Source organism: Misgurnus anguillicaudatus, chromosome 23 (assembly GCF_027580225.2).
Source record: "Misgurnus anguillicaudatus chromosome 23, ASM2758022v2, whole genome shotgun sequence".
NCBI lineage: Eukaryota > Metazoa > Chordata > Actinopteri > Cypriniformes > Cobitidae > Misgurnus > Misgurnus anguillicaudatus.
In genome coordinates, this window is record NC_073359.2 from 32709454 (window position 1) to 32728328 (window position 18875).

Consider the following 18875-nt stretch of genomic DNA (forward strand, 5'->3'; position numbering starts at 1 on the left):
CCACAGTGTCTGAAGTTTTTCTGTGATTTCTCTGTTGATATACCACGCACGTGCATTTTAGTTTATTATAAGATCATAGGTAATGTGCTGTTCTGTCATACTGGTAAATGATCTCGACTGATAGTGATGAGCTCCCAGATCTCTGCTTCAGTCCAGTTTGCAGATACTTCTAGTCATGAATGTTGATCTGCGTTTAATTCCTGAGTCAAAAAGCTTAACTTCTGGTTGGGATGACACATGTTTCCTAACTATGGCACTCCCCTAACAGCATTGTTTCTGCCTCTTGTTCACACAGAATGCTTTCGTTGAATGTTACAGCAATGTTCCTACAGTAGGTCCTCTTTACGGGAGCGATCCCAGAACATTTACAGGCGTGTTTGTGTTCACACAGAAGCCTCTCTGGTCCCAGAAACACCATCTTCATTCAACAAAGGCTGGTCTATTCGTGGCTCTAAAAGACAGATTACACATCAAATCAGTGACATACAACCAGAAACAGTGACACACATCTACAAATGAAGGATGTTCTCAAATGCGTCTCTGTTAGATTGTGATTATCAGTTGGTAGTAATGTTGAAAACTTGATATTTATTATTAACAACCTTATAAATGGTTTTATGGATTTTCACATCATTTACAATTTTCATAAGATTAATAGAAATATTCAGACAGATATATGCATATGAAACTCTTTTAACAACATTTTTTCCAGGACATAAATTCCAGGCATATATAAATTTTTTACTATTCAAAAGCTCACAAAAAAATTATTTTAAGATATTAGCTTCTTTCGCACCACTTATTTGGGGTAATAAGTTAACAAAAACGAGTACTGGGGTGATTTCCTGAAAACAAATATTTCTCAGAACCATTTCCCTGGTTGCATTTGCACCGCCAGTTGGACTCAGTGATGTACAACTTGTCTGATAGCTGATCTGAAATCAGTGGAAATGGCAGTGGCATTCACAAAGTGATGGGTGATATAGAAAACATCCAGACAGCAATTTGGCCCAAATAATAAGCTTTTATCCCTATAATACACATTTATATTGTCATCACATCATCATGTGTCATGAAAGAAAGACGATACATGCTGACAGTACTGGATTAGTGGCTGGTTATTTATCAGTTGTTTGTGAAATGTGAATAATCAGTATGTTTTACCCGCAAATGGATAATTTAGTATGGCAAAGACATGAACAGCACTGCACTTTGTTGGAAAATGAAGACGGATGATTATTCCATCTAAATAATGGAGGATATATCAATATTTTTCTATAAAGTTTAGAATAAAAGTGCACATGAATGTTAAAGGGCCCATATTATTCAAAATCAACTTTTCAAGGTGTTTGTATATAAATGTGTCTTGGCAGTGTGTGAACACAACCACCCTACAATGAAAAAATCTACCCACTCCAGGGCATTAGACATGCTGTTTTGATTCTCTTGTTAATGTGACATCACACCGACAAATAAATATGACTTCTGATGTTTTGTATGACATGCTTTTGGCCAATAGACATACACTTGCATCACAAATAGTTTTGTGTTGTGCTGAGTTGTGCTGCTTAGACCCTAGGAGCTAATTTGGACCCAGAAAAGTGAGGCCCGGTACTAAAATAGTCCCTGAGATAAGAACACACTATAAGCGGGTAGTCTCACAAATAGTTCTGCTACTATGAAAAGGTTCCCGCAGTGCAAAAGGCCATAATATCTGGAAAGTACTAAACGGTTTGGGGATGTTAACCATTTTAAACTGAAGTTTGTACTTTCCACACATTAAACAGTCAAACACTAATTTATATGCCACTGTTTTGATAGTCACAGATAGTGCTACCCTAAACTACTCACCTAAGAGAGACACTGTGAATCTCCTGTATGAGGTTTCTCCTCCTCCGATGATCTTCAGTTTATAAACTCCAGTGTGTTCCTCTCTGATGTCATTGATGTTGAGATCTCCAGTCTGAGGATTCAGCTTCAGTTTATCTTTGAATAGATCATCATCACCATCATATGTACTGAAGATATTGTTGGCAGGATTGATTTCAGCTATGAGAGTTTCTCCAAATCTCCACTCGATCACATCATCTCTCTTTAAATCAGTAATATTAGTCTTCAGTGTGTAAGAGTTCCCCTCATTCACTGTAATCTTTTGATGTGTATCTGAACAACACACAAACACAGAATAGAAATTAATAATGAGACCATTATTACATTGGAAGTGTATCAGTAGGTCAACTGCTAAAGCATAAAGAAAAAGTTCATCCAAAACTGAAGATTACCCCATGATTCACTCGCCCTCAAGCCATCTGAGAAACATATGACCATAATTTTTCAGACCAAAACATTTTCAGTTATTTTAGAAAATTTCCTCTCTTTCCCAAGCTTTATAACACTTAAAATATGGTCCACTTTCTTCAAGCCCAAAGAATCTCAGATGGCATGAGGGTGAGTGAATCATGGGGTTAATTCCATTTTTGGATGAACAATCGTTTTTAGTTAGCAACACAAAAGTCATAACTTTGGTCCTGAGGGAACAAACGTCTATATAGAACATATAGATTGAATGCAGTGTAAAGTTGTTTTGGATGAAAGTGTCTGTCAAATGCATCTATGTAAATGAATAAAAAAATATTGACTCACCTGTGACAGTCAGCTTGAATCTCTTGTATGATGGTATTCTGCCCCTGGTGATTTTAAGTTTATAAAGTCCAGCGTCTGTAGTTCTGGCGTCATTGATGATGAGAGATCCAGACTGACCTCTCAGTGCCAGTCTGTCTCCGAATCTCTCACATATTGTCATGTTGTAATTCGGGATTTGAGCTATTAGTGTATTTTGAGGTCCAAACGTCCACTGTATCACATGATTTTCCTGAAGGACAGTAAGATCAGTGTGTAGTATGACAGAATCTCCCTCCTTCACTGTCATCAGTCACAGAGACAGATGAAAGAAAAACAGAAATTATAACAAGAACAAAATACACACACAAACATACATCCATACAGGTGCTGGTCATATGGTAAAAGGACTGCATTTATTACATATACAGTATATAGATATACATATCTGTGTCTTCTGAATATATATCCATACAAACAACACAATATCACTTTTGTCTAAATTTTTTGTTTACTGATGGTGTTTTATTATTTGAAACAAAACCTAATCAATACTTTCAGACACACAATGAGCAGAAATGGTTGAACCCTAAATATGAACAAACATTTTACATTTTCAAAATCTGTATTACATCAGATCCTTATATTGCTCCTGTTGTATTGTCTGTAGATGATTCTTACCCACTGATTTATTTGCTTTAGTGATCCTATAGCGATAGTAAAACACTCCAGCAACAGCAATGAGGAGGAGTACGATGAGAACACATATTCCTACAGCCCAAAAAGAAAGACCTTGTGCTTGTGCTATAATAATAATAGAGAGAGAGAGAGAGAGAGAGAGAGAGAGAGAGAGAGAGAGAGAGAGAGAGAGAGTGTATAATGTAGAAATGTTTATTGTAGGGGAGAGTGGGGCACAAAGTAACACGTTTTGACTTTGGCTCTATCATTCAAAAAATATTTAAGTTAGATTAATCATGGGGTTCATTGTAACAAACAGAGGGTTTGTTGTAACACCTGCTAGACATTTAGTTTAAACAAAAATAATTCAATCAAATTCTGTCTATATACTAAAGGTGGATAATTGTTTATATATAGATAGATATCCACACATTCATACATCCATCATCCTTCATCTAACCATCCATTTATTATGCATCAATTAATATCATACTTTTGAGTTATTTCCCTCTGATATTATATTAACATTTATCATTTTGATCAGTAGTATTAACATTGTTTTCATTTCATTATCATTGTATAACTGAGGCTTAATTGAAACACTGTGTGACAACTAACCCCGCTGTGTAAAAATGTTTTCCATCCCAGCTATCAGTTACTAGGACTTGCTGATATGTTTTCAAAATGGTTTTATGTTTTAGGTAACAAGACAGTGGTTAAAATGAACATGAGATGAAAACACTCTTTGTTTAATATCTTACACATCAAAACATTTTACAAATTCACAGGAGATCATCTGACAGTAAGAGAAAAAGACCAAAAGCACAGATTGCTTGGCACTGTAGAAATATGTAAAGTATCCGTGTTATAATTAACCCTGCGTTAGTTTGTTGCCTGCTCACCCCTACTCCTACCTAAATGAGTTCATTATATTATTTAAATACATTAGTTACTCACCACTGACATTAACATTATATTTCCTCTGAATGGATCGTCTTCTGCTGCTCATCTTCAGTTCATAAAGTCCAAAATCTTCAGTTCTTATGTTTGTGATGGTGAGATCTCCAGTCTGATCATTTAGCATCAGTCTGTCTCTGAATCTCCCACCAAGAACATCATCATTTATTGATGTCTCATTGGTGTCTTTATTGATTCTAGCAATGAGAGTCTCTTGAGGTCCAAATCTCCAATCTATGTGATCACCTTTCTGTATTTTGGTAAGATCCGTGGGAAGAGTAACAGCACTTCCCACTATCACTGACACCGACTTCACTTCATCTGCATTAACATCAAACACACAAGAGAAGCTTAATCAGTAAACAGAGATTAAACACTTTATAATACACTGTAGTTATAATTTGTTGAGTTGTATTTGAAGCCATTTACTAAAAAGGCACAAATTAAATAACTCACAGCTGATTTCCATAATGACTAACGCAATCTACTATGAGCAGCACAAATTAGTTTAAGGTTGCAAATAAGCGGAGCTGATGAGGTGCTGGTGATCTACTAACACCTGATGCGCTTGAATTCAGCACCACGGCCCAGCTAATCCCATCTAACGAAGACATAGTACACTGAACAACAAAAAATTAAGGTTTACAAAAAGTTTTGAAACACCTGCTATAGAAATAAATAAAAATAACATTGCTTGGCAAACAATATTTTTTAATATTATGTTCCTAGCATTCCAAAAAACTGTTACGTGTGGGAAAAAAATCCTCTGCCTTGTACCACACGCTCTCTTATCTTTGATGCCTCCTCCTATCAGCAACAATTGCAGCCATTTCAAGAGAAAAAAATTTCGACGTTAAATAATGGCACAAAAACCAGTAATATCACACACGCAAACATAAGTAAATCACATTGCGTGAATCATTTAATATTCTCCTCCCATAAATTTTGCGTCTGAAATGGAAACTCCTAAAAAGGCGTATGATCAGTTGCAAAAATAACTAGATCACACCTTTAAAGCTCTAATGAAACAATGCGTGTCTTTAGCAAATCACGACAGTCATTATTTAATGCCAAAATTATGGTTTGCGCTAGTAAATCTGGCCCTATATGTGTCATAAATTGGCTGAAATTTTCATTATTACATAACTAGTTGCTAAATATATCTTTCATCTGTGGTTTTATGACAGGGTTAAATTGTTCAAGGTGATTTTTATTATATCAAAGCCCTTAGTCTACTCACCATTGACAGTCACAGTGATTGACTGATGTATGGTGTGTGTACCGCTGCTGAAATCTACTTCATAAAGTCCGGCATGATCAGTTCTGATGTTTGTGATGGTAAGAGATCCAGTCTGAAAATCCATCTTTAGTTTGTCTCTGAATATCCCATCATGAACATTATCATATGTACGGAAGATAGGAGTCTTTCTGTTGAGTTCAGCTAAAGGGAAGTTTCCATGTTGAAACCGCCACACTATCACATCATATTTCTGTCTGTCACTAAGATCAATGTGTAGTGTGAGAGAATCTCCCTCCTTTACCGAAACTGACTTCATTTCATCTGTAACGCCAAACACACCTGAGAAAGAAACAAGACAAGATACTCATTTTCTAAGGCCACATTATGTCCACATCCACATTATATTAAAAACTGATGAAAGATCCTGCAGGGGTGAAAGACAGAAAGAGATGGAGATGTTAAGTCCAGCACTAAAATCAATCTCAGGTGATCCAGTTATAAGCAGACAGCACTGAACACAGGTGTAAACAAGGAAGGATCTGTATCACCTGTGATTGATCGAAACATCTGTGATAAATGTTTATTTTAAGTGTAATGAACATATAAATATACTGTGCAGTGTGCACAGTGAAAAAAAACTTCTGGAAATCGAGTGCACATGATTGAATTAAGTTTTCTTAAAATGAAATCATCATTAATTAAAATTCATTTTATTTTAAAGTTATACTCCATCGTTTTGTCATATTAAACTGTGTTATAACCTTAACTAAGAGGAGTCGATACATACCTCTATCATCTTAGTGCGTGCACTGAGGCGTGCGGCGACACTTTGATAGCACTTAGCTTAGCCCAGTGCATTCAATGGTACCAAACAGAGAAATGACCAAACACATCAACGTTTTCCCTATTTAAAACGAGTAGTTATATGACCAAGTATGGTGGAACAAAATAAAACGTGGGCTTTTCGAAGTGTGTTAAAAAGGATAACTATAATGTATGGCGGAATAGCACTTTTGGGAGTAGTTCAACTCGGCGCAGTAAAACTCTCCCTTACATTATGAGAGGGAGAAGAGGAGTGGATTTTTCAGGCGTGACTTTTTACTGTGCAGAGTCGAAGTACTCCCAAAGTGCTATTCCAGGTTTTATTTTGTGCCACCATACTTGGTCGTATAACTACTCGTTTTAAATAGGGAAAACGTTGATGTGTTTGGTCTTTTCTAACTTCAACTCTGTTTGATACCATTGAATGAACTGGGCTAAGCTAAGTGCTATCAGTGTCGCCACGCGCCACAGCGATTAAGTGCGTGCACTAAGATGATAGAGGTATGTATCAACTCTTCTTATAGTTAAAGGACAAGTTGGGTATGTTACACTTAAAGCCCTGTTTTCAGATTGTTTATGATAAAATAGAACGGTTTTGACTGAAATTTGGACATATGATGCTGGCCCAAGTATTTTCGGGTGTTTGTTCTATCACCTCCCACCTCTACAATGGCTATATAGGTGCACTGGAACAATCATTCCTAAAATGCATTAAACTTTCATTTACAAAGACGTGGGGCTCACCGAGTGGTCAGGGGTGTTCACTGGTGTGCTCACACGGAAATTGCTGCAAAAGACGCATTCCAACAGGTTTTATCATAGTTTTTGTCCAACTCCATTGACTTGTATTAGATGTGCTGTGAGATATTACTCCACACCGGGAACTTTATTTGTATTCTTGCAATTGGCAAAGGTGGATTATCGCCACCAACTAGGCTAGAGTGTCTATTATTTAAGCTCTCAACAGAAGAATGTACGGGTGTGAGGCGTTTGGAAAAATAGGTCCACAAGTTTACAACGAATGGTATAACACCTGTTGGAAGGCATCTTTTGCGGCGATTTTGTGTGAGCGTATCAGTGAGCGCCCCTGACCACTCGCTGAGTTTCACGTCTTTGTGGGCGAGGGTTTGGTGCATTTTGGGAGGGATTGTTCCGGTGCACCTATGCAGCCGTTGTGGAGGTGGGGGCTGATACAGCAGAAACCGAACATTTTCGGGCCAGCATCGTGTGTCCAAATTTCAGTCAAAACCGTTCTATTTCATCATAAACAATCTGAAAACAGGGCTTTAAGTGTAAAATACCCAACTTGTCCTTTAAGGTAATAACATAGTTTAATATGACTAAACGATGGAGTATCCCTTTAAGAAAACTTGATTCAATTATGGTTAACTGGTATACATAATTAAATTACATAGATAATTTAATCATGTGCAACCGGAGATTTTTTTCAGTGAATATATGCATGCTTCCTTACTATATAGTGTGCAAAAGCAGTATGTCAAATGAATAGCATGTCTGCATACACAGCAGTTATAAAAGCAGTTACAAATACCTGAATGACCCGCTGCAACCAAGCTGATGAGAAAGTTGGAAAGTTGGGAAAGAAAGAATACAGGTGAAAAAAGTGAGGCAGGCAGTTGAAAGCAAATGGAAGTACTTCAGCTACTAATACAGTTGATGAAAATTTGCTAAAAATAATTCATTTAATTCAATGTTGTTAGTACGAAGTGTAAAATATAGTGTTAAATTGCTGACAATTTGTACTCAAGTACCTAGTCAGAGTAAAAAGTATTTATTTTTTGTAAACATTGAGATACTCACCACTAACATTGAATGTTTTTGTTATAGACTTTTGTCTAGTGATCTCTAGAAAATAAAGTCCAGTTAGTTGAGTTGTGATGTTTGTGATGGTGAGATCTCCATTCTGATCATTCAGCTTTAATCTGCCTCTGAATCTCTCATCATCTATTTCGCTTGTGTTGGCTTCTCGGTTAATTTTAGCTACGAGTTCTTGTTTTACTCCGATCCTCCACTCAATCACATCTTGTCTCTGTAGTTCAGTAAGATCAGTGTGTAGTGTGACAGTATCTCCCTCCATCACTGACACTGACTCCATTTTATCTGTCACAACACCTGCAAATAAGACAGTGAGAATACAACTAAGTAATAACCCAGCTAACAGAAAAAAGTTCTAAGAACGTTCCCTGAAAGTTTTTAACGTTCCCAAAAACGTTCTGCCAACGTTAAAAGTGTCCAGTTTTCTTGACGTTCTAAGAACGTTTTTGTGTTGTCTCAACGTTAGAGTAATGTTACATTTGACCATTTTTAAACGTTATGACAATGTCATGTTTTAATGTTCACACAATGTTTAAAACAACAACTGTTTATTATATTGACTTCTTTGATTGTTATGTAAATGATAGAGAAACATTTCATTTTACTATATTTATTTTTTATATTTATATTATTTTATTATATTTATTATATATTATATATTTATTATATATTATATATCTATTATGTGTAAGTTTAGATGTTGATGTTTTATTTCATTTTAAGTCACCATTATTGTGATTAGTGTTCGTTTTAGTTGGGCTCTTGAGCCTTGTCCTTTGCTTGCTAGTTGTTTCCCTGGTTGTGTTAACTTTTTGTTAATACACCACATTTGTTATGAACATGTTAAGTTAGAAGTGTAATTCTGTGGTGTGGTGGTTGGTACATAATGGTAAAAAATCATTCCTAATTAATTTACTAATCAAAAGTGTATTTTCGGTCAATGATGTAAATGAGATCCAGCACTTTCACAGCAGTTTGTCATTAAGGAGTTTTAGAAACTTTGGACAAAAAAAATCTGCATAATAAATGGGACGCACAAACATCAAGAATCAGACTATGAATCTCAACCATGGTGACAAAGAAAATTGGAAAAAAAAATCCTTATTTATCCATGCTGCAGTGCATGCTGGGAGTCCTGAATGAGATTTGTAATTTGTTAATACCCAGCATGCATTGCAGCATGAAGTTTTTCATTTAATTGTCACCATGATTGAGATTCATAGTCTGATTCTTTATGTTTGTATGTCCCAATTAAACAGCGGATATTTTTTGTCCAAAGTTTCTAAAACTCTTTAATGACAAACTGCTGTGAAAGTGCTGGATCTCATTTACATTATTGACAGAAAATAAACTGATTTGATTAGTAAATTAATTAGGAATGATTTTTTACCATTATGTACCAACCACCACACCACAGAATTACACTACTAACTTAACATGTTCATAACAAATGTGGTGTATTAACAAAAAGTTAACACAACCAGGGAAACAACTAGCAAGCAAAGGACAAGGCTCAAGAGCCCAACTAAAACGAACACTAATCACAATAATGGTGACTTAAAATGAAACAAAACATCAACATCTAAACTTACATATAATAGATATATAATATATAATAGATATATAATATATAATAAATATAATAAAATAATATAAATATAAAAAATAAATATAATAAAATGCAATGTTTCTCTATCATTTACATAACAATCAAAGAAGTCAATATAATAAACAGCTGTTGTTTTAAACATTGTGTGACTGTGAACATTAAAACATGACATTGTCATAACGTTTAAAAATGGTCAAATGTAACATTCCTCTAACGTTGAGACAACACAAAAACGTTCTTAGAACGTCAAGAAAACTGGACACTTTTAACGTTGGCAGAACGTTTTTGGGAACGTTAAAAACTTTCAGGGAACGTTCTTAGAACTTTTTTCTGTTAGCTGGGAAACTTACTACTAAAACACGGTCAATACAAAGATTACATTGAGATCATCAAGTCTTTACTAGCAAATATAGAAAATGCTGCTGTCTACATTAAATATATTAAGTATGACTTTACGTCATCTGCTGTGAAATATCCGCCCATCACGTAATCATTTATTCAAAAACAAACAAAACCGATACCACCAACAAGGTTACAACATTTGAGCAAAACAACGCATCTGACACTATTATGGTGATTTAAATATCGAATTTCATACACATTTACACTACGAAGCATATTAGTATTAAAGTGAAACCGAAAGTAAACGTTGATACATCGAACTTACCGTTGATAAATAAAGAAATGCAGAAGAGTAAAGTGGTCTTTTTCATGTTGACGTAGGTGTTGTTTAGTTAATAAAGACGATCAGTAATGATATTTAAGTATTTCAGTGCATGATCTTTGACTATTTGTCAATAACATCTGCGGCAGCCGCGGCCACAGCCCTCACCGTCCGACCAACATATGAACGAAAATAATAAAATCCTCTAATAAACCTAAACATACACCGCATGATATACCGATAAAGATTTACGTTGAATTATCTTAATGATTCCTCCGACGATGAAGTGTCTCTCTGGATATAAAAAGTAATGTTACTGGCGAGTTTAGTCTATCGAGACTATCCGTAAAATACACCTATGGGAAGACACCTGTGGACAAACAGCACATTTTACTTCCTCATGGTTAACTCATGCAGCGCTGCGCAGACCGAACGGCCTATGACATCTAAGTACCGCGAGAGCGATTCGAAATCACTGTTCTGGGATAGATCTCGCGGTACTTTGATATTAAACTGCGATGTACGTTTTTAGTAACAACATCTTAAAGCATTTAACTGAGAAAAAGGTACGTTCTCCGGAAAAAAAAGTGTTACAAGCACAGAGTACAATACATTTTTACAGGTTTACAATGAGAATAAAGGGCAAAGGGCCGAATAAAAGGACATAACCCCATATTTTATGTAATTTTATTAAATGTACAATATTATAAAATTGTAAAAATATGTACAGGAATAAAGTCAAATATAGTTAAAAATCAACGATAAAATCAAAAAGATAAATATTTTAAAGATTTAAAATATATTTTAAAAATGGAACAGATTGCAAAAGATGCAACACTAAACAACTTGTAAAGAAGACTCAATAGGAAGAGTAATTGCAATGTGGTCTTTATTATCCCTGTATATACATTTATATACATATATGCATATGATGTATGATCGTGTCTATCCCTAAAAGTTCTTTCCCACCAGTGCCTTCCTTATAAAAGTCCCCATGAAATCAAGTTTTTTTTACATTTTAGTATAAATTAGGATGAATAAGTAATGCTGTAGAAATGACAGTATTACTGGGTATCACTGGCAACCAGCTGCCAGCAACTCACTGTAGATTTTACATGTATGTTATTTACTGGCAACAGTTTGTTTAAAGTTAAATGAACATGAAACATTTTCAGTCTTTATCTTCTACAGCAAGTCACTGGCAACCAGCTGCACAATTACAGCTACACTGTAAAAAATTGCTGTAATTATGCAGCTGGTTGCCAGCAACCCACTGCAGAAGACAAAGACCGAAAATGCTTCATGTTCATTCAACCTCAAACAAACTGTTGCCAGTAAATAACATACATGTAAAATCTACAGTAAGTTACTGGCAGCTAGTTGCCAGTAATACCCAGTAATACTGCAATTTCCACAGAATTTTTTTACAGTGTATTTTTTACAGTGATAGAAAAAAATTGCATTAAGACAACAAGATTTTAAAACTTACAGTATCTCACATCTAATACATTTACTTTATATCAGGAGTTTTATTGTTTAAAAAACATGAATTTGTGACCATTCATTAAAGTGTCAGGATTAAACAGGTAATTGTTGTCATCAGTAAATCCATTTAGTAAGAATAAAGTGTGTCATCACTGAGATTTTCAAAGCCGATTCTGAGTGAACTGCCGGGGCCTCACCTAGGCAGCTTGGCTGGTCTTGTTTTTCTTTCACTGTACTTTGTCGAACACACCTTGTGTCTAGCTGTCTTAGATCTTTTCTTCGGTTCATCTTTGCTCGATCTGACATCATAAGCCAGAACAGCAACCGTAGCCGCGGCCACCAGAGCAGAAATGACCAATCGGATCACAACTTCGGTAGTATCACAACAGCTGACACAATCTGAAGAAAGTAAAAACTAAATGAGACAGAGATCAACTGATTTAATAAACACAAACATCACCTGCAGACTCACCTGAACACGTCTGACAGAGTTGAGTGATGTTGAGATGTTGAGTCTGATTCCCAATGGGATTGTTCACCACACAGCTGTATGTGTTGTTATCCTGATATTCAACCTCCAGAGGTAGAGAGAGTCTGATGTTGAGATCAGACACACTGATGAGTGACAATAAACTGTTTCCTTTGTACCAGGACAGACTCACATCTCTCGCATTCATCACTGAACACAACAACAAACAGTTTGAGACTGATGAAGAGTTTTGAAGACAGTAACTAGAGATGACAGGAACATGCAGACGAGCTGAAAAACATTTAAGAACAAACAGAAATCAAGAAGTCTGTTGTATTATAATGTTTTAATGTCTTCAGTCATATAACTACTTGATATGATCTCAGTTACATAATACAGAGGTCAACCAGTAAATCTCTACTCACCATAGACAGTAACATCAAATCTGTGTGAGCTCTTCTGTTTGCCGCTGATGTTTATTTGATAAAGTCCAGTGTGTTGAGTTGTGATGTTTGTGATGATGAGATCTCCAGTCTGATTATTCACCTGCAGTCTGTCTCTGAATCTCCCATCAAGAACATCATCATATATTGAGACTGTATTAGCTTCTCTATTGACTCGAGCTATAAGAGACTCTTGAGGTCCAAACCTCCACAGTATCAGATGAACGCTCTTTAGGTCAATAAGATCAGTTTGTAGAGTAACAGAATCTCCCTCCATCACTGACACTGACTTCACTTCATCACCAAACACACCTGCACACACAAACACAGATTTAAAGTAAATGATTAGAAAACATTAAAGTAGTAATTCCATAGCCAATATGTAGTTGCTACTATAAATCATAAAACATGTATAACTTACCCACCAACCAGCAGAAGCACAAACAGAGAAAAACAAACATGAGAAACTGTACTTTAACACTTTCACACTTCAAGGGTCTGCAAAAGTGTGTCTGAAGAAAGGTTGTACAAAGATCACTGTAGTTAAAACTGCTATTGTTGCTGACTTCCGTTAGATTTAACCACTGAGTGTGACCACCACCATCATCCTTTCACGCAATGCCCCATTTCTCATAAACCATCATCTTGCGGAGTAAGCAAAGTTGATATTTAGCATATTTCATATGCTATGATATCATTCATTTATAAAATCTTGAGTTTGAAAATCAAAAATTTATGTTGCATGATTCTGTATAAGCTGAATTTAGTTAGGCTGTAATGTTAAAAGTTTTACAAAATAGCATAATGAAAATCCAATGCTGTAAAACTATAAGTATCATGCACATACTGTACAAAACCAAAGTCCTATCAACTTAAATAGAGGAAAATCAATTTCTCCTAAATTATTGGCTAAGGTCATAATTAAACAACATATCTACCAATAACTAAACCGGTAACACTTTACAATTAGGTTGTATTTGTTAAATGCATTATAACACGAACTAACTAGCTGCGTTTCCATTGCCCTTTGAATTGCGCAGATTGAAAAGAATCGCAAATTGAAAATACGGCCCATGGAAACACGACTATTTCCATTAGCCGTGTTTCCATCGGCTGTAATTTTGATTCACAATGTCAAAGGGTAATGGAAACACAACTAAGTACTTTACACCGTGAAAAGTTGGATCAACTTAAAAAATAACTTTTGAACATTTTTCATCTAAAGTGAAATTTTAAGTTGAATAAACTTAAGTTTTAAGGTTACCAATTGAAGTTTTTTTTTTTAAGTTGATCCAACTTTTTACTTTTACAGTGTAGTTTATCAGCATTTATTAATCTTTGTTAATGTTAGTTAATGTTATACAGGTGTTTATTTAGTTGTGTATTAACTTATGTTAAAACTTTAGATTTTATACATGTATTAGTAAATGCTGAAAATAACATTAAGATATTTTTAAAAATATCACATATTTAGTTTCTGTGCTAAAAATCAACTTGTGCATGCATAAAAAGTACTAAGAGGTAAAGTACTTTTTACTGGTACTTGTAAGTATTTTACACTCTGGACACTCCCCCTTTTCACTGGAAGGCAGGACTTCCTTTCACTAAAGCAGCCTTAAGCGTTGCACTTTTTCCTATTCACAGTAAAAAAAAAAACATGCAGCTTATTATTGTATAGTCTTGGTTAATCTCAACCTGTGTTGACTCACCATCGATGACTTTTCACAACACAGCACTATACAATCATCTTTTAAAACTTAAAAAAATGTTTTTCAAGTTTGTTTATCTCTCTTTGTGCTGCTGCTGCTGTCTGGTGGGTAAGTTTACGATCTCATTTCCAAAATAGCTTTTTATATATACATTTTTAAAACTGCTAAATTTATGTGAAAGCTTTGTGTCTCTGTTTGTGTTGTTCAGGTGTGTTTGGTGATGAAGTGAAGTCAGTGTCAGTGATGGAGGGAGGTCCTGTTACTCTACACATTGATATTACTGAAATACAGAGCGCTTATATGATCCTGTGGAGGTTTGGATCACCGGAGTCTCTCATAGCACGAATCAATAGAGAAGCCAATAAGATTTCAATATATGATGATGTTCTTGATGGGAGATTCAGAGACAGACTGCAGGTGAATGATCAGACTGGAGATCTCACCATCACAGACATCACAACCAATCACACTGGAGTATATGAAATGACCATCAGCGGCAAACAGAGGACCTCATACAGATTCAGTGTTACTGTTTATGGTGAGTAAAGATTTACTGTTTACCTATTTACTGTTAGAATTATTTTTCCCAGCAATGTTGATTCAATAGTGACAAGGTTGAATCAACGTTGAATTACCTTTTGATTTTGGAAATTGAATCAACGTTGAACAAACAATAACATTATTTTAACCAAATTTCATTGATTGTTAAGCATTTTATTAACCCTTTGCAACCATTTAGCATTAACTGTTGTATCAATGTTGAAACAAGGACCTAAATTATTTCAACCATATTTCAATGTTGAAGGTCGGTCATATGCCTGCTGGTTTAATACGTAAAATAATGTATAAGTTTGCTATAAAACACAAATGTTTTACACGGAGATCAGTGATTCATAATGGCTACCGTAGTTGCAATACGCATTTGGAAAAGCGAGGCGCTAGAGAGCACTATTCGTTTGAATGCAAAATACAATTTCACCACTAGATGGGGGAAAGTCCTACTTATTGTAAAAAATTTTGACATAACTTATAAAAACAAGTTGAAATAGTTTAACTTATAATAGGTATAATATTGGTATAATATGTTTTCATTTCACAAATGTTTTTCAGCTAATCTGCCAGTTCCTGTCATCAGGAGAGATCCTTCACAAAGTTCTTCATCATCATCAATCTCAAACTGTTCCTTGTTGTGTTCAGTGTTGAATGTGAGAGATGTGAGTCTGTCCTGGTACAAAGGAAACAGTTTATTGTCCAGCATCAGTGTGTCTGATCTCAACAACATCTCTCTTCATCTGGAGTGTCTGGATGATTCTTACAGCTGTGTGGTGAACAATCCCATCAGTAATCAAACTCAACATCTCAACACGGATCTCTGTCAGACGTGTTCAGGTGAGTCACATGTGATGTTCACTGAGCTGATCTTAGATCAGATTCAGTTACATTAATGTCTCTTATTATTCATTACAGCTCTCACCTTCATTCATAAAGTTGTGATCTCATCTTCTGTTGGATTTCTGATGATAGCTGCGGTTCTTATCTTCTGCTTTTGCAAGGAACACAGAAAGACACATCAGCAGGTTAAATGAAAACTATATAAAGAGAAAAGTATTTAAAAAAATAATGACATTTCTTTCGCATATATGTATTTAAAATATATTAATTTTATGGTATATCAATTTGATCATTTATTAATGGTATTCTGCACCACTTTTTTCTGTTTTTAATTTCAATATCATGTTGGGTCTGTATATTTTTTCAGAAGTATACAGGTCAATTGCAAGGGTTTTACAGGGCAATGTTATATTATAACACTATTGTAATGTGTTTCTAATCAAAGTAAGTCATAATAAAAATCATACCAAAACGAGATAGAAAAGTCAGTGATTAATAAAAATATTTATACACAAAGTATGTTTATTTTTTGTCACTGAATGTATATGACACCTTTAGCTTCATTTCAAGTGAAACCCGGTGTGGCTTTATTCTGTAGGCGTGGAAAGTCGTGTGGTTTCGTTGTGCTGGTGGACATGAGATGTGTGATTGTGGGTGCATTGTGTGTTTATGGAAGTGGTGTGAACAGTACGTGACTTTTCATTTCCTGTCCAGCCAATATTTTCCATTAATTACAAAACACCTCACAACCAATCAAAGGGATACCACTGTGAGCTTTGTATCAATTTAAAAACATGCATGAACATCTGCGCTGCATGATTATCACTTTAATGCTCATGCTTTGATCTTACACACGTGTGCGTCTATATGCGTACATCTGTATATTTATGAAATATACTATACTTATTTTTGCGTACGCACACTTTACGATCAAATCGGTGCATACCATGCTTTATAAATGAGGCCCCTGCAGTGAGTCCTGAAAATGTTGGTTCAAGATCTGAAAGAATATTTAATTTTGAAAGATGTTTACCTGACACGTGTCAGGAAACTTTATCACATAAACGAAGAAAACAGAGAATGAGTTGATAAAACTCAGTGATATATAAAGCAGCAGAAGAGCATTGCAGTGTTCAGAGTTTACACACAAGAGCAAAAATACACAACTAAGAATAAACAATTTAAGAGTTATTAGAATAATGTTAGTATATATAACTAAATTCTTCCTCTGTGCATGTAATTGATCATTTTAATCGGTTAAGATCAGTTAATCACAGGAGCAAATCTGTATCCTAAACAGTGGCGGCAAGTGTCTTCTTTTTGATGTCCGCACAATGCGAAGCTCGTCACAATTTAGCCTGTTATGTGTGTGGTTCGTCAGTTTTTAAAATATGTGTTTGGTGCGTCATGTGAACTGTCAAAATAAGTGCCTGCTGCACATGCATCTTAAGAATTTTTGATAAAAGAGACACTCGTGTTCGCCAGATACTCGCGTAACCAGAGTTTAGTTTAATCTAGTGTCTTGTGAACGTCTCTGTTATCATAAACCTTTCCAGCGGACACGTATTTAGATAAGACGCATCATGCACATCGTTCACATGACCCAACAAAAAGATATTTTGGAATGACGAGTAACACACATAACACTCCAAACACATATTTTGAATTTGCGCCCCTCAGGTCCGGTTGTATAGCGATGACTGATTTTATGGTTATTTCAGAAGAGGAAGTACCAATGCGCATTTCTAACGATCGAAATAATCCTTTAGAGAAAAGCGCGCATTTTTTAGGAGAATATTGGTTTGATCAGCAGTCAATCCAAAGTGCTTCAAGTTTTAATTATACTTTGAGACTTTATGTGGTACTTTACAGTCTGCTATTTGCGACGAATCATTACAGATCCGCTGTCTGTTGAGCTGCGTGCCTTGATTTGTTGCTGTGAGGTTTTGTAACTATAGCAAGCGCTTCTCTATTGCCGTGTTTTGCAAGAAACTACCATAAAATACTTAGTATAAACACTTAAAGGAACAGTATATAAGAAATGTATATCAATGAATCATAAAATGGCCCTGATATGTCACTAGACATTAAGAAATCATTTTTATTTCAAATACTTATATCACTGACAACAGTGGTCTGGCCAGGATATTGTCATTTAAAAAGTGGAGTTGCAGCCCTCAACTGATGTTAATGTTGTCATTTTGTATATTGGCCACCAGTTGTTTGACTGCAGTACCAGTTTTAGCCACAAGTTTTGTTGTTTGCAATACCAGTTTTGGCCACAATCCTACATACTGTTCCTTTAAGGGTGACACAGTTAAGACGTTTGATGCAACGCTCTTAACCTTTAAAGCAACACCAAAGAGTTTTTTTTACCTTAAAATAATGTTTCTAAAATAGTTTCAGTCGTTCATCCACTCGAAACAGGGTGAATGGCACTTTCACATTCGCTTTGCAGCCCTCTATCGACCAAAACCGCACTAAAGAAGTTTCCAACCGTCGGGTCGCGGTCCTGTAGTTCGAGTGAAAACTACAAAAACTTGGTTTATGGCAGACCCACAATCCAATCAGAGCCAGCTATGCTGCAGTAGGCTAAATTATTTACGACAGTGGTAATGGACAATTCCGCTTCCAAACTGTAGGGGGAGCAAAGAGCAAAAACTCTTTAGTGTTGCTTTAAGAGATCCTTACAAAAAAACGTAAGTAGCCTATGTCTTTCTAAGGCCAAAAATGACACCTTCACAAAAACTGCTCTAAAAATATCATACGTCAATATTTAATGATATATTGACATAAAGGTATGTATTAGTTTATGTTAAGATAAATAGGGGGTCAAAAATTTTAGTTATAATGGTTTTCAATGCATGGGGCATTTTGACCACATGTGTCGGTTTTTGCGTAGCTTAGCCATTTTAAGCTAATTAAAAAAAAACTGAAACCAAAATTCTAAAA

At 35.4% G+C, this 18875-nt stretch overlaps 3 protein-coding genes across 3 annotated transcripts; 1 reads left to right on the forward strand and 2 right to left on the reverse strand.

Moving 5' to 3' along the window:
• Positions 1–4231: 4231 nt before the first annotated feature.
• LOC141359382 (uncharacterized) lies at positions 4232–10811 on the reverse strand. Its single transcript, XM_073861740.1, has 4 exons — positions 10429–10811; positions 8138–8449; positions 5495–5833; positions 4232–4575 (listed from the first exon to the last, which is right to left on the reverse strand). The coding sequence occupies exons 1-4, from the start codon at positions 10472–10474 to the stop codon at positions 4247–4249; spliced, it is 1026 nt and encodes a 341-aa protein (XP_073717841.1). The 5' UTR covers positions 10475–10811; the 3' UTR covers positions 4232–4246.
• A 1018-nt stretch (positions 10812–11829) lies between these two features.
• On the reverse strand, positions 11830–13654 carry LOC129452896 (SLAM family member 5-like). Its single transcript, XM_073861741.1, has 4 exons — positions 13244–13654; positions 12805–13134; positions 12383–12670; positions 11830–12309 (listed from the first exon to the last, which is right to left on the reverse strand). The coding sequence occupies exons 1-4, from the start codon at positions 13281–13283 to the stop codon at positions 12104–12106; spliced, it is 864 nt and encodes a 287-aa protein (XP_073717842.1). The 5' UTR covers positions 13284–13654; the 3' UTR covers positions 11830–12103.
• A 625-nt stretch (positions 13655–14279) lies between these two features.
• On the forward strand, positions 14280–16281 carry LOC129452901 (uncharacterized). Its single transcript, XM_055216986.2, has 4 exons — positions 14280–14639; positions 14740–15069; positions 15642–15920; positions 15999–16281. The coding sequence occupies exons 1-4, from the start codon at positions 14537–14539 to the stop codon at positions 16115–16117; spliced, it is 831 nt and encodes a 276-aa protein (XP_055072961.2). The 5' UTR covers positions 14280–14536; the 3' UTR covers positions 16118–16281.
• The last annotated feature ends 2594 nt before the right edge of the window (positions 16282–18875 follow it).